Source organism: Perognathus longimembris, chromosome 2, assembly GCF_023159225.1.
Source record: "Perognathus longimembris pacificus isolate PPM17 chromosome 2, ASM2315922v1, whole genome shotgun sequence".
Lineage (NCBI taxonomy): Eukaryota > Metazoa > Chordata > Mammalia > Rodentia > Heteromyidae > Perognathus > Perognathus longimembris.
In genome coordinates, this window is record NC_063162.1 from 153305995 (window position 1) to 153318911 (window position 12917).

The window sequence follows — 12917 nt, forward strand, 5'->3', positions numbered from 1 at the left end:
CGCCAGTTAGGTGAGGTATTACCTACAGTCTTCAAAAATGATGAAACCTAAAATTTAGTTTAATTCTATGTTTGCTACCATAGCTATTCTTCAGTGAGCTTCTACCTCCCTACTGCTAGAGGAAAGTCAAAGACGCCCAGAGCTGACACTCATGTTCTCTATCATTCAAACCCAAACTTCCAGCAAAATAAATAGTGTGGGATGGGTAGGCTGAGGGCAAGGGCTTTGTGTGTGTGCACCCTATCAGCACCAAAACCACACCGTCCTTCTCTGGAAGTGTACGTGCGATCGCGAGATAACTCCGGTCTTCCCGCCGGTGTGTACGGCCCCCACGGCCTATCACTGAATTATTCACTGGGCAGACGAACCGTCATCATCGCTACCCTTAGAGAGCCTCCACGGGAGAGAGAAACAAAGAGACGACGACTTTGTAATAGGAGGGGTAAGGGATGGGGTGGAGGGAGAGGGGAGACAGGATGTAAGCGGAGAAGGGGGATGCCCGCTAGAATGTGCCATGGTCCCGACGCACAAAGGGAGGGCTCCATGGACAGGACCTCAGGGGCAGGGGAAAAAGAAAGGTGCTCCTCACCTGACTTCCATAACTGCAACCTCTCCGTGCATCACCATTACACTAACTGACAGCAGACATTTTGTTCCATTTGAAGCAAGGGCGATGAACTGGAACTCAAACTGTTCTACAGCACTAGGGAAGGAACCCAGGGCCCTGCCCTGCCACCTCTGCCACGCCTGGAACCCAGGGCCCTGCCCTGCCACCTCTGCCACGCCTGGAACCCAGGGCCCTGCCCTGCCACCTCTGCCACGCCTGGAACCCAGGGCCCTGCCCTGCCACCTCTGCCACGCCTGGAACCCAGGGCCCTGCCCTGCCACCTCTGCCACGCCTGGAACCCTGGATTGTTTTGTTTTGTTTTTTTTTAAGTTGTAAGCTCCAAAGTGAGACAAGCTTTTCCCGAGGGCTTTCCCTCAGGGAGCCACACACAGGGAGCCGGAGCTGAGCGCCCCGGCCGGGGTGGGGCGGCAGGGACCCCGGGGCTGCTGGAGCCGGTACCAGGTGCCCAGGCAGGAGGCGGAGGGCGGGCGGGGAGCGGCGGCCGCACAGGACAGGCTGCGGAAACCCGGCATGGAGCGCGCGGCTCGGGCCCGGGCTGGCCGGCAGGGGAAACCCATGGAAATCACGTAAATGGCTAGTTCTTCAGTAACTAAAAAACATCTGACGCTACAGCCAGTGGCCAAAGAAATTAGAACCTCGACAAGCTGAAGCTCACTTAAAGGACGAGGCGAGGCGAGGCGCAGAGGGTCACGCGGGCCACCCCGGCTCCTCGGCTGAGCCGCACCGGCCGAGCTCCAGCCAGCCCAAACAAGAAAGCCTGCGAGGCGCCGACCTCCAACCAGCCACCGAAAGGCTACCAAGTGAAGCTGCGACTCAGTCTAGGGTAGAGAACTAGCCTCCAGCAGAAATAGCTCAGGGATAGCACCCAGCCAGAGGACTGGCAAAAAAGAAAACAATCGTTATTTAATAATAATAATAATAATGATGATATAATTTAGCTGGCTGTGGTGCTCATGCCTGTAATCCTAGCCACCGGGAGAACGAAGCCGGGGAGACGGCATCAAGGCAGCCTAGGCCTAGCAGTTTAAAAGCCTCCATCTCCCTCGATGGCTTGGTGGGCGTTTGTGTCTCCATCGTTCCCAACAATGCCAGGAAGCACAAGCAGGAAGATCAGGCCAGGCCAGCCTAAAGCAAGAGCCTCAAAGAAAACCTCGGCAAAACCAGACGGCAGACGTGACGCCGCTGATAAAATGCCCGCACCACAGTCATGAGGGCTCAAGCGCAACCCCAGCACTGCCAGAATAGAACAACAAATAAAATATGTTAACAATATAAAGGGAAATAATAATGTGTAATCGTTATTGTGTAAGCAACAAGCCTGCAAGAAGATTCTCATTACGCTTCCAAATGATAATTCACAACCTATGAGATGTTTCCAAGCAACTTTGTAAACCCATTTATCAAGTAAACTAAGTAACGTCTAGGGAATACTCACGGTTGGCTTCACCAGCAACTGCCCCATCACTGTGAACACGCGGGAGAGACCGACCGGTGTGCACACTGCAGAGAGGAGAAAATGACCGACAGACAGACAGACAGAAAACCACTTCAGGACTCCGAGAGAAAAATAAGGCAACCCAACAGTGATCACTTTAAATACAGTCCTGTCCCCGAATCCATGTGTCATTGGGGGATTCTTCAACTCAGAAAAAAAAAAAAGAGAAGAAAAGCTAGTGGCGTTGGGGAGCAGAGGGGCATTACCACCCCAAGTGCAGGGGAAAGAGGGGGCAGAGGGGCATTATCACCCCAGGTACGGGGGTGGGGGGGGCAGAGGGGCATTACTACTCTTAATGAGAATATTTGAGGACAAAAGGCCGCCTTCTGTCAAGATTCCAGCAGTTGAATAAAGATGAATACTTTGGTTTAAAAGAAATTAAATAAAACAAGACAAAGGAACTGATTAAATCGTATGTACTTGCAGACTGGAGAAACCAGAAAACAGTAAAAGTGTCAACTCTAGCCACGAATCCTTTGAGCTACTCATAACAACTTAGAATATCTCTGAGTTAGGTTGTGACACCTGAAGTCAAACCAAAGAGATTTTAAAATAAAGATCACAAATTCGCCATACAGAATCCTTCCATTTCTATTTAAAAGCATACAATGGAAAGGGAACAAAAGTTCTAACGAGGAAGGGAAATGGAGAAGAGCATATGTAATCACTGAGTGTGTGAGTGTGTGTGTGTGTGTGTGCACGCGCGTCTGTCTGCAATCCAGTGGGAAATACTGTCCTCCAACAAACTCAAAACTGATTATTTCAAGGGTTCTGTTATTTATCCGGAATAGCAACAAAAGCTAGAGCCAACTCAACAATATTGACAAATGGTTAAGAAATCTTAGAATACTTCCCATAACTTTTCGGAATGCAGAACAACTATACTTTCTATCAATATCAAGTCAGAGAAATACTTACAGAGAAGTAACAAACATCCCATCAATGATATACAGGAATATAAATAGGGCAGGTAGAACTCCCAGAGATCTATGAAAAAATGTAAAATGCATTTTAATAAACCTAAACTGCCGCGCATTTCAACCATGTTTTACCTTAATAAACTAGACCTACACATACAATAAACATTGTAAGCGTGTACTGAATCATGTCATTTCTAGGTTGTGGGATAAAGTACGAGGAATAAGAAATAATCATTTGTAAGATCCCTTTCAAAGGAAGGAAGAAAGCTTCCATAGAAGTTTGAGAATAAAGCCAATTATTTGAGAAAAACTGCCTACTGTCTGGCAGTTCTGAAACCACCACCCAATGGTTTCTTTTCTTCACTCGCCACCTCTAAAGGCTCGGTGCCGCACGGAAGGCTGACGGCGTGCATGCAACCAGGACGGCCTTGTACCGTATAAGGACTCCATGCTGGCCGCGTCTTGGTCGATGAGGGCCGACGCCACCCACACTATCCCCAGGATCAGGAGCGCAAGAAGCACCAACATGACCAGGGTCTCCAGAATGCGGGCTCGGATTCCCTGCAAAACACAACACGCACAGCTTCAAGATTGTATGGAAGTCATGAGGTTAGGGCTTTTGTCCATATGAAAGCGTAAATAATACTGAGGGAGGGAAAGAAATTTGTTTATACTTATTAAATTTATGTTATAAATGATTATTACATGTCAATTGATATTTACTGGGGGAAAAACACTCAATGCTTACAGTTTTTAATGTTTAGGGGTTTTGGGGGGTGTTTTTTGGTGCTGCTCATGAAGCTTGAACTCAGGGCTCAGGGCTAGCACTCCACTACTTGAGGCACAGCTCACTTACGGCATTTTTGGTAATTAACTGGAGATGAGTCTCATCGTCTTCTCTACCTGGGCTGGTTTAGGATCACCATTCTCAGATCTCAGCCTCCTGAGTAGCTAGGTGCGAGCCACCAATACCTGGCTAGACCGATTTTTCAAAACATAAAAAGTACTATCCAACTTAGATTAAAGCTGAGCACTGGTGGCTCACACCTGTAATCCTAGCTACTCAGAGGTCTGAGAACTGAGGATCCCAGTTCAAAGTCAGCCCAAGCCCAAACATTCACGAGACTCCGATCTCTAATCACGCACAAAAAGCCAGAGGAGAGCTCAAGTGATAGAGAGCACCAGCCTTGGACAAAACAAGTTCGGGGGCAGTGCCCAGGCCCGGAGGGTGAGCCCCAGGACCAGCACACACTTGGATTAAAGCATATTATTTATACAGACATTTGACTGAACCCTTTCTAACACTTTCACAAACAAAGTGGGTCCCTCAACTTCTACCCGAGATTCTGACAGAGAGAATACTGGCCTACCTGTGGCACTGGGCCTGCCCTGGTACTGACGGGACGCCCTTCTCCCCACCCCACCCCCCCCCCCCCACCGGGCACAAAGCTCAGGGAACCTCGGGGTGGGCTCCCGGCACTGCTCAGCCTCCAGAGCCCTCTAGTGGGCATCTGAAGAACTGTTACTGGAATCCAATATGAACTCCAGGGACATGACAGAAATTATACACAATTCCTTTTTCATATTAGAATTTTCATTAATTCCTGAGACTTCAATATAGTAAAAAAAAAAATCAATCATACACAGCTTTAAAACATAAAATAAATTCTGACCTCAAGGCTAAAGGCCAGTCTTAAAACTTGAAAATTGTTTGACAAGGCCAAAAGAGAAACTTGCTTATACTAAAAACTCACAATGATATTTTTCTGTACCTAAATTTAAATACTTACACCGATATCAGACCTACAACATCTAACTGCAACAAGAATATAAGCATATTCGTGTTCCTCAATGTAATCTTTCATATCACACTTGAAAAGTCTCAGGTAGGTTATAAAATCAAAACATCCACTTCAATTTTGCTGAATATCCATCCCTGTCTAATATCTGAATTACAGAAATGGAATCACAACATTAGTCTTTCAGATTCGATACTGAGAAGAAATAGTCCTACAATGATGAAGAGACCTAGCCTGGCATAATGATCTCAGATGTGAGGTGGCTTTGGTAGCTTTTCCTTACTGCTCCTTCAGTAGTATTTCAGTCATGCCATATATTGCCATAGCTGGAAGTGTGTGCTCAAATGTGTTAGCTAACTTGAAGGGACACAATGAGGGAGGACAGGGAGGCAGAAGGGTTGGATCTGAGTCAACATATTAGCTCTAATGGTGAGGAGCTATGATCCAAGTGAGAAGCAAAACAGATAAAACACACGGTGACCAAAGTCTCTACCATCAACCATACTATGACTAATACTCTGTGATCAAAACACTCTATGACCAAATACCCTGTGACTAACAATCTATGGCCAAACACTCTGTGACTAACACTCTATGACCAAATACCCTGTGACTAACACTCTATGACCAAATACCCTGTGACTAACACTCTATGACCAAATACTCTGTGACTAACACTCTATGACCAAACACTCTGTGACTAACACTCTATGATCAAATACTCTGTGACTAACACTCTATGATCAAACACCCTGTGACTAACACTCTATGACCAAATACCCTGTGATTAACACTCTATGATCAAATACTCTGTGACTAACACTCCATGACCAAATACCCTGAGACTAACAACTCTATCAAGTACCCTGTGACTAACACTCTATGATCAAATACCCTGTGACTAACACTCCATGACCAAATACCCCGTGACTAACACTCTATGACCAAACACTCTGTGACTAACAATCTATGATCAAACACCCTGTGACTAACACTCTATGACCAAATACCCTGTGACTAACACTCTATGATCAAATACCCTGTGACTAACAATCTATGATCAAATACCCTGTGACTAACACTCTATGACCAAATACCCTGTGACTAACACTCCATGACCAAATACCCTGTGACTAACACTCTATGATCAAGTACCCTGTGACTAACACTCTATGACCAAACACTCTGTGACTAACACTCTATGATCAAATACCCTTGACTAACACTCTATGATCAAATACCCTGTGACTAACAATCTATGATCAAATACCCTGTGACTAACACTCTATGATCAAATACCCTGTGACTAACACTCCATGACCAAATACCCTGTGACTAACACTCTATGATCAAGTACCCTGTGACTAACACTCTATGACCAAACACTCTGTAACTAACACTCTATGATCAAGTACCCTGTGACTAACACTCTATGACCAAACACTCTGTAACTAACACTCTATGGCCAAACACCCTGTGACTAACACTCCATGACCAAATACCCTGTGACTAACACTCTATGACCAAATACTCTGTGACTAACATTCTATGATCAAATACCCTTGACTAACACTCTATGATCAAATACCCTGTGACTAACAATCTATGATCAAATACCCTGTGACTAACACTCTATGATCAAACACCCTGTGACTAACACTCTATGACCAAATACCCTGTGATTAACACTCTATGATCAAATACTCTGTGACTAACACTCCATGACCAAATACCCTGAGACTAACAACTCTATCAAGTACCCTGTGACTAACACTCTATGATCAAATACCCTGTGACTAACACTCCATGACCAAATACCCCGTGACTAACACTCTTTGACCAAACACTCTGTGGCTAACACTCTATGATCAAATACCCTGTGACTAACACTATGATCAAATACCCTGTGACTAACACTCTATGACCAAACACCCTGTGACTAACACTCTATGATCAAATACCCTGTGACTAACTCTATGATCAAATACTCTGTGACTAACACTCTATGATCAAATACTCTGTGACTAACAATCTATGACCAAATACCCTGTGACTAACACTCTATGATCAAATACCCTGTGACTAACACTCTATGATCAAATACCCTGTGACTAACACTCTATGACCAAATACCCTGTGACTAACACTCTATGATCAAACACTCTGTGACTAACACTCTATGATCAAATACCCTGTGACTAACACTCTATGACCAAACACTCAGTAACTAATACTCTATGACCAAACACTCTAAAACTAACACTCTAGAACCAAACACTCTAGAACCAAATACTCTGTAACTAACACTCTATGACCAAACACTCTAAAACTAACACTCTAGGACCAAACATTCTGTAACTAACACTCTATAACCAAACACTCTAAAACTAACACTCTATGACCAAACACTCTAGAGCCAAATACTCTGTAACTAACACTCTATGACCAAACACTCTGTGATTAATAGTCTGTGACAAAACATTCTATGACCAAACACTCTTACACCTAACACTCCATGACTCTATGACAAAATACTGTATGACTAACAATCTATGACCAAACATTCTATGACTAAAACTCCATGACTAAATACTTTATGACACTCTGTGACAAAACACTCTATGACCAAATACTCTTAGGACCAACAACACTCTATGACCAAACACTATGATAAAACACTCTATAACAAAACACTCTATGGCAAAATACTCTGTAACCAAACCCTCTATGATCAAACACTCTATGACTAACACTCTGTGACAAAACACTCTATGACCAAATATAACAAAATGCTCTTTGACAAAACACTCCATGACCAAATACTATTATGACAAAACACACTATGACCAAACATTCTATGACCAAACACTCTATGACTAAACACACTACAACCAAATACTCTATGAACAAACACTATGACCAAACACTCTATGACTAACACTCTTTAGCCCAACACTCTATGACTAACACTCTATGTCCAAACACTCTATGACTAATACTCTATGGCCAAACACACTATGACCAAACATTCTATGACCAAACACTCTATGACCAAACACTCTATGACTAACACTCTGTGACAAAACACTCTATGACTAACACTCTATGGCCAAACACACTATGACCAAACATTCTATGACCAAACACTCTATGACTGAACACTTTATGAATACTCTATGAACAAACACTATGAACACTCTATGAACAAACACTCTATGAACACTCTCTGAACAAGCACTTGATGAATACTCTATGAACACTCGATAACAAAACACTCTATGACCAAACATTTTATGAACAAACACTCTATGACCAAACACGCTATGATCAAACTTTCTATGATCCAACACACTTTGACCAAACACTATATGAACAAACACTCTATGGCTAAATACAGTATGATCAAACATTCTATGACTAAACAAATACACTATGACCAAACACAAGGACCAAGCAGGCAATGACCAAACACATATGCTACCAGAGATATACTACTACTTTGCCTGATAACCTTCAACCTATTAGGGTACCCAAACATGATGGCCACCTTTCTTTTTTTTTAATGTCTTAATTATTACAAAGGTATTTTACAGAGAGGTTAGTTTCATGTGAAGACTACATTTCTTTTTAGACAATGTCATCCCTTCCCTCGCTCTCAGCTTCCCTACCTGTTCCCACCCACAAGGTATATATAGTTTATTTTCAAGTGTCTAATGAGTGCCACTATGCTGCATCTGTTCACCCTTTGTTTCTCCATTTCTGTGCCCCTCCTTACTCTCCCAAAGACAGATAAACAAGAAAGGCAGAAATCAGGGACTGGGGATATGGCCTAGTGGCAAGAGTGCTTGCCTCGTATACATGAGGTCCCGGGTTCAATTCCCCAGCACCCCATATACAGAAAATGGCCAGAAGTGGCGCTGTGGGGCCAGAAGTGGCGCTGTGGCTCAAGTGGCGGAGTGTGAGCCTTGAGCAAAAAGAAGCCAGGGACAGTGCTCAGGCCCTGAGTTCAAGGCCCAGGACTGGCAAAAAAAAAAAAAAGAAAGAAAGAAAGGCAGAAATCAAAAACAGCAACAAAGAAAAAGACACCTCATTTCCATTTTCTGGCGTTCATTTGAGTATGACTTCAAGTCATCGGATGCGCACAGGCATCGTGCTTTGGGTCCCTCTCCTGAGTGTCCCGCTTTGACGAGCAGCTTCCGGTCACCATTTTACCCTTCCCCTGCTCCCTTTCCCCTCATGACAGGACGAGAGGAGGGAGGTGCTCTGGTGGGGTGTGTTACACTCTCCTAGCTTCTCTGCTACCTCCAGCTGGCTCCTCGTAGCCAGGTGAGCTCCCAACTCACAACCATGAGTATCCTGTCAGGACGGGTGAGCTAAACAGCCGAATGACATGGCAATGTAATATAAAAACTCAACAGCGAGGTTCCTGGGAACCTGCTGGAAAAGCACAATTAAATACTGTGGCAAGTCTAAGTGCTGTAACAGGAAGTGTACGCTAGGAAAAGCTCTGAGTGCCAGGTGCTCCTTCATTAAAGCTGTCATGGAGCCCCTCCTCCTGGATGTTTCCCTACAAGCACAGAAATATTACCAAGGAAATGTCCAGCCAAAGATGCTACAGGACAGCACTGTCCAGTGAACCCGTTGAAGTCACGGGGCGTGGGGTATGCCCACTCTTGTCTCCACTCCACTCCTCTCCTCTCACCATGAGATGCCAGCATTCACAACGAGCCCCGGACCTGACCAGCAGGGCCCCGTTCTCTCCTCTCCACCACCGCATCCCACTGCCTGACTGCTGGGTCTGGGCTGTGGTTCCTATTCCCCCCACCCCCTGTAAATGGACTCAACGGCTGCTGTAGCACAGATGCTGGAGAACCCCCTGCTCTCATTGGAAATGAGCGCTCCATTCCTACAGGAACAGCAAGCCCAGCACCCATGTTCCCACTCCTGGAGGATCTATGCCCTGTGCACACACAGCAAGGCCGTTCCGGGAGCCAGAGGCAGACAGGACCTCAACCTGAGAGGGCCCAGCAGAGGCAGGCAGGTAGGAATGCAGGGACCACGGCAGACAGTCCCCAGAACACACGCCCCATCCGTGGGTAAGTGACCAAAATGAGAAAAATAGTCACAAGGAGACACAGAAGTCGACAACAACTTACAAGGCAGAGTTAAGAAATTTAATAATGACTTATAGGTAATATACAACCATTTCAATTACTTAAAGAAAACTTACAAACTCGAGCCAAGGACCAGTGGCTCACTCTTATAATCCTAGCTACTAAGGAGGCTTAGATCTGAGGTTTGCAATTCAAAGCCAGCCAAGGCAGGGCTGATTATCTGGTGATTATCTCTAATCACCAAAAGGCCAGAAATGGAGCTGTGGCTCCAGTGGTAGAGCACCAGCCTTAAAAGCTAAAGGACAGCAACCAGGCCCTAAGTTCAAGCCCCAATGCCAGTGTGAGCGTGCACATGCGCACGCGCACACACACACACAAAGAATTAAAAATTAAGTTATAAAAATATATCAAATAAGAGCTGAGTGCTGGTGGCTCATGCCTATACTCTTAGCTACTTAGGAGGCTGAGGATTGTGGTTCAAAGCCAACTTGGACAAGAAAAGTCCATGAGATTCCTATCTCCAATTAATCACAGAAGAAGCCCGAAGTGGCGCTGTGACTCAAGTGGCAGAGTGCTAGCCTTAGCAAAAGGAGCTCGGGGACAGTGCCCAGGCCCTGAGTTCAGCCCCAGAATGGCAAAAAACAAAAAACAAAACAAAAAAAAAAAAACCTAAAGGAAAACATCCATCAAATTCCAAACTACAAATGTTCCATATATCTGTAGATCAGCACAACCTACCACAAACCACAGACACAATGGCAGTTCCCTGAGATCTAGTGATACCGTAGCTGCTCAGTCTGTATAAGCACTCTTCAATCCAAAGATCTTCAATCCAAGAACCAGCACCAAAAATAACAGTAATAAGTTACTTAATTTAAATTTCACAAGTAAATCAACATTCAATATTACAAATAAGCCGTGAGTATCACACTTCCAAAAACGGCTGCAAGCCACCAAAATTATTTAGTATGATTTCTGCCTGTCCGATATGATGTTGACATCATAAGAAGTGTTATTCTGAATCTACTAAGAGGCTGAAACAGCATATTTTCCTGCTCACATTTTTTTATGATTAAATAAGAAAACCAACCCAACCTGAAATCAATTAAATATTGTATTCATAAACTTTAGACCAACTAATAGAAAAAAGATGACACGCTAATTAAATGCAATGTGGCAGATTTCTACCTTCAAAAACTTTAATATAGAGAAGTAGATAATGGGACTATAAATAATCAGGCCTCATTGATCAACTCAGCAAGGAGTGATTAACACAAATGCCCCAAACCTATAAACTGATATCACCAACTCTTCTGAGATCATAAAAATAAAGCAAGCCTCCGGGCTGGGCGGCTTCTGGATGCTGTGCTGTCTACAGAGTAATGAAAAGAGCCCTGAGAGAAAGGGTCTGCCCTCCTCTTCTAAGAGAAATCAGCACCAGAGGGACGGACGGACACACACACACACACACACACACACACACACGACACACACACACACACACACACACACAGGTAAGCCGCCTAGAGTTCCCCCTGCACACACACACACACACACACACACACACACACACACACACACCAGGTAAGCCGCCTAGAGTTCCCTCTGGATGCTGTGCTGTCTACAGAGTAATGAAAGAAAGGGACACACACACACACACACACACACACACACACACCAGGTAAGCCGCCTAGAGTTCCCCCTGCACACACACACACACACACACCAGGTAAGCCGCCTAGAGTTCCCCCTGCTCGAGGCCGCACCGCACATTACCAGGTGTTCAGGAACTGCGTAGCACTTCTATGGCCAAAGTCACTGTGATACATTTTCTTGCCTTTTATCAAAATCACGGCACAATAAAAGTACTAAGCATACTATTTTTAAACACCATTTAAATAAGTCCTTTCTTTCCACCAGTGAAATGCTATATAGTTTTTAAGAAAGCTAGGCCACGTAGCTTATTGCATGTTTCGTGCTAGTATTATTTCAAAAAAATCACCATGGCCGCAAAAATCTTAAGTTAAATTAGATAAAATAGGTTAATATGGACTAAGCAGATGCAAATGCAAAGATTTTAGATTTAAGTCGGTACTGAAGAGATGTCTACAGCACTGAAATGTTCTAGTTGCTTCTTGGAATTTTTATGTTAGTCAATGACACACTTACTAATTCCTCTACAATGAACCTCAGCCAAGTGAAAACTGCAGTGTCCTTAACGGGCACTCTACACAGACACGGGGGTGTTTTGCGGTGATGTTGTTCCTTCTAGAAAGCACAGTGAGAGCTTCACCCCCTAGCAACACCTGCAAAACTTCCACGACGCACATCTAAAATAAACACCAAGTAACTGTTCTCATTTAGCAAAGGGTCTCAGTAGCATGAAAGCCTGCTCGGCACAGCAATACAACTGCCCCCGACACGCCCACGGTCGCTGGGGGAGGCTGACCGGGGCACTGATAACCAACGAGGAGGACAGCAGATAACTATCTTTAAACCATAAAACATCCTAACAAGCATCTCTATCTATAGAGCACCAAGTATTTCCCCTCTTCTCTAGAGCAATCGCTCTAGTATATGCAAATGAGCTTTGGTTGGTTTTGTGGGGTTTTTTAACTGTATTTTTTGGGGGGTCTTTTCTTTTTCTGGTACTGGGGATCAAACCCAGGACGCTCCACTTGCCAGGCGAGCGCTTTGCCACTGAGCTACACCCCAGCCCTGCAAACGAGCTTTGATCCTATGTCCAAGGAAACAGCATTTATAAAAAGCTTGAAGTCCTACAGGGAATATTTTGAATCTTAAGATGCTAAGCAGTCTATTTTAGAAACATATATAATACTCTGACATGTCCTATATAAGACAGAGAAATTAAAACTGTTAGATATCACAACTACTAAAACTTCATAAGAAGTATTTTATGTAAGTTAAGATTAAAAAAAAATACTAATATTGCTAGTTCAC

The 12917-nt window shown here is 44.3% G+C and overlaps 1 protein-coding gene across 7 annotated transcripts in view; it reads right to left on the minus strand.

The window, feature by feature from the left end:
* Positions 1–12917, minus strand: part of Lmbr1 (limb development membrane protein 1) — a 107074-nt gene that overhangs the window by 38103 nt on the left and 56054 nt on the right. For 5 of the 7 annotated variants that reach the window (XM_048340534.1, XM_048340533.1, XM_048340531.1 and 2 more), the window contains 3 exons: positions 3478–3604; positions 3042–3110; positions 2064–2128 (listed from right to left, as the gene is read on the minus strand). In XM_048340534.1, coding sequence (XP_048196491.1) covers positions 2064–2128; positions 3042–3110; positions 3478–3604 — 261 coding nt within the window. Of the gene's footprint in view, positions 1–2063; positions 2129–3041; positions 3111–3477; positions 3605–10089; positions 10094–12917 lie in introns of those variants that run through there. The other 2 variants (XM_048340536.1, XM_048340530.1) reach the window with 2 other exon arrangements.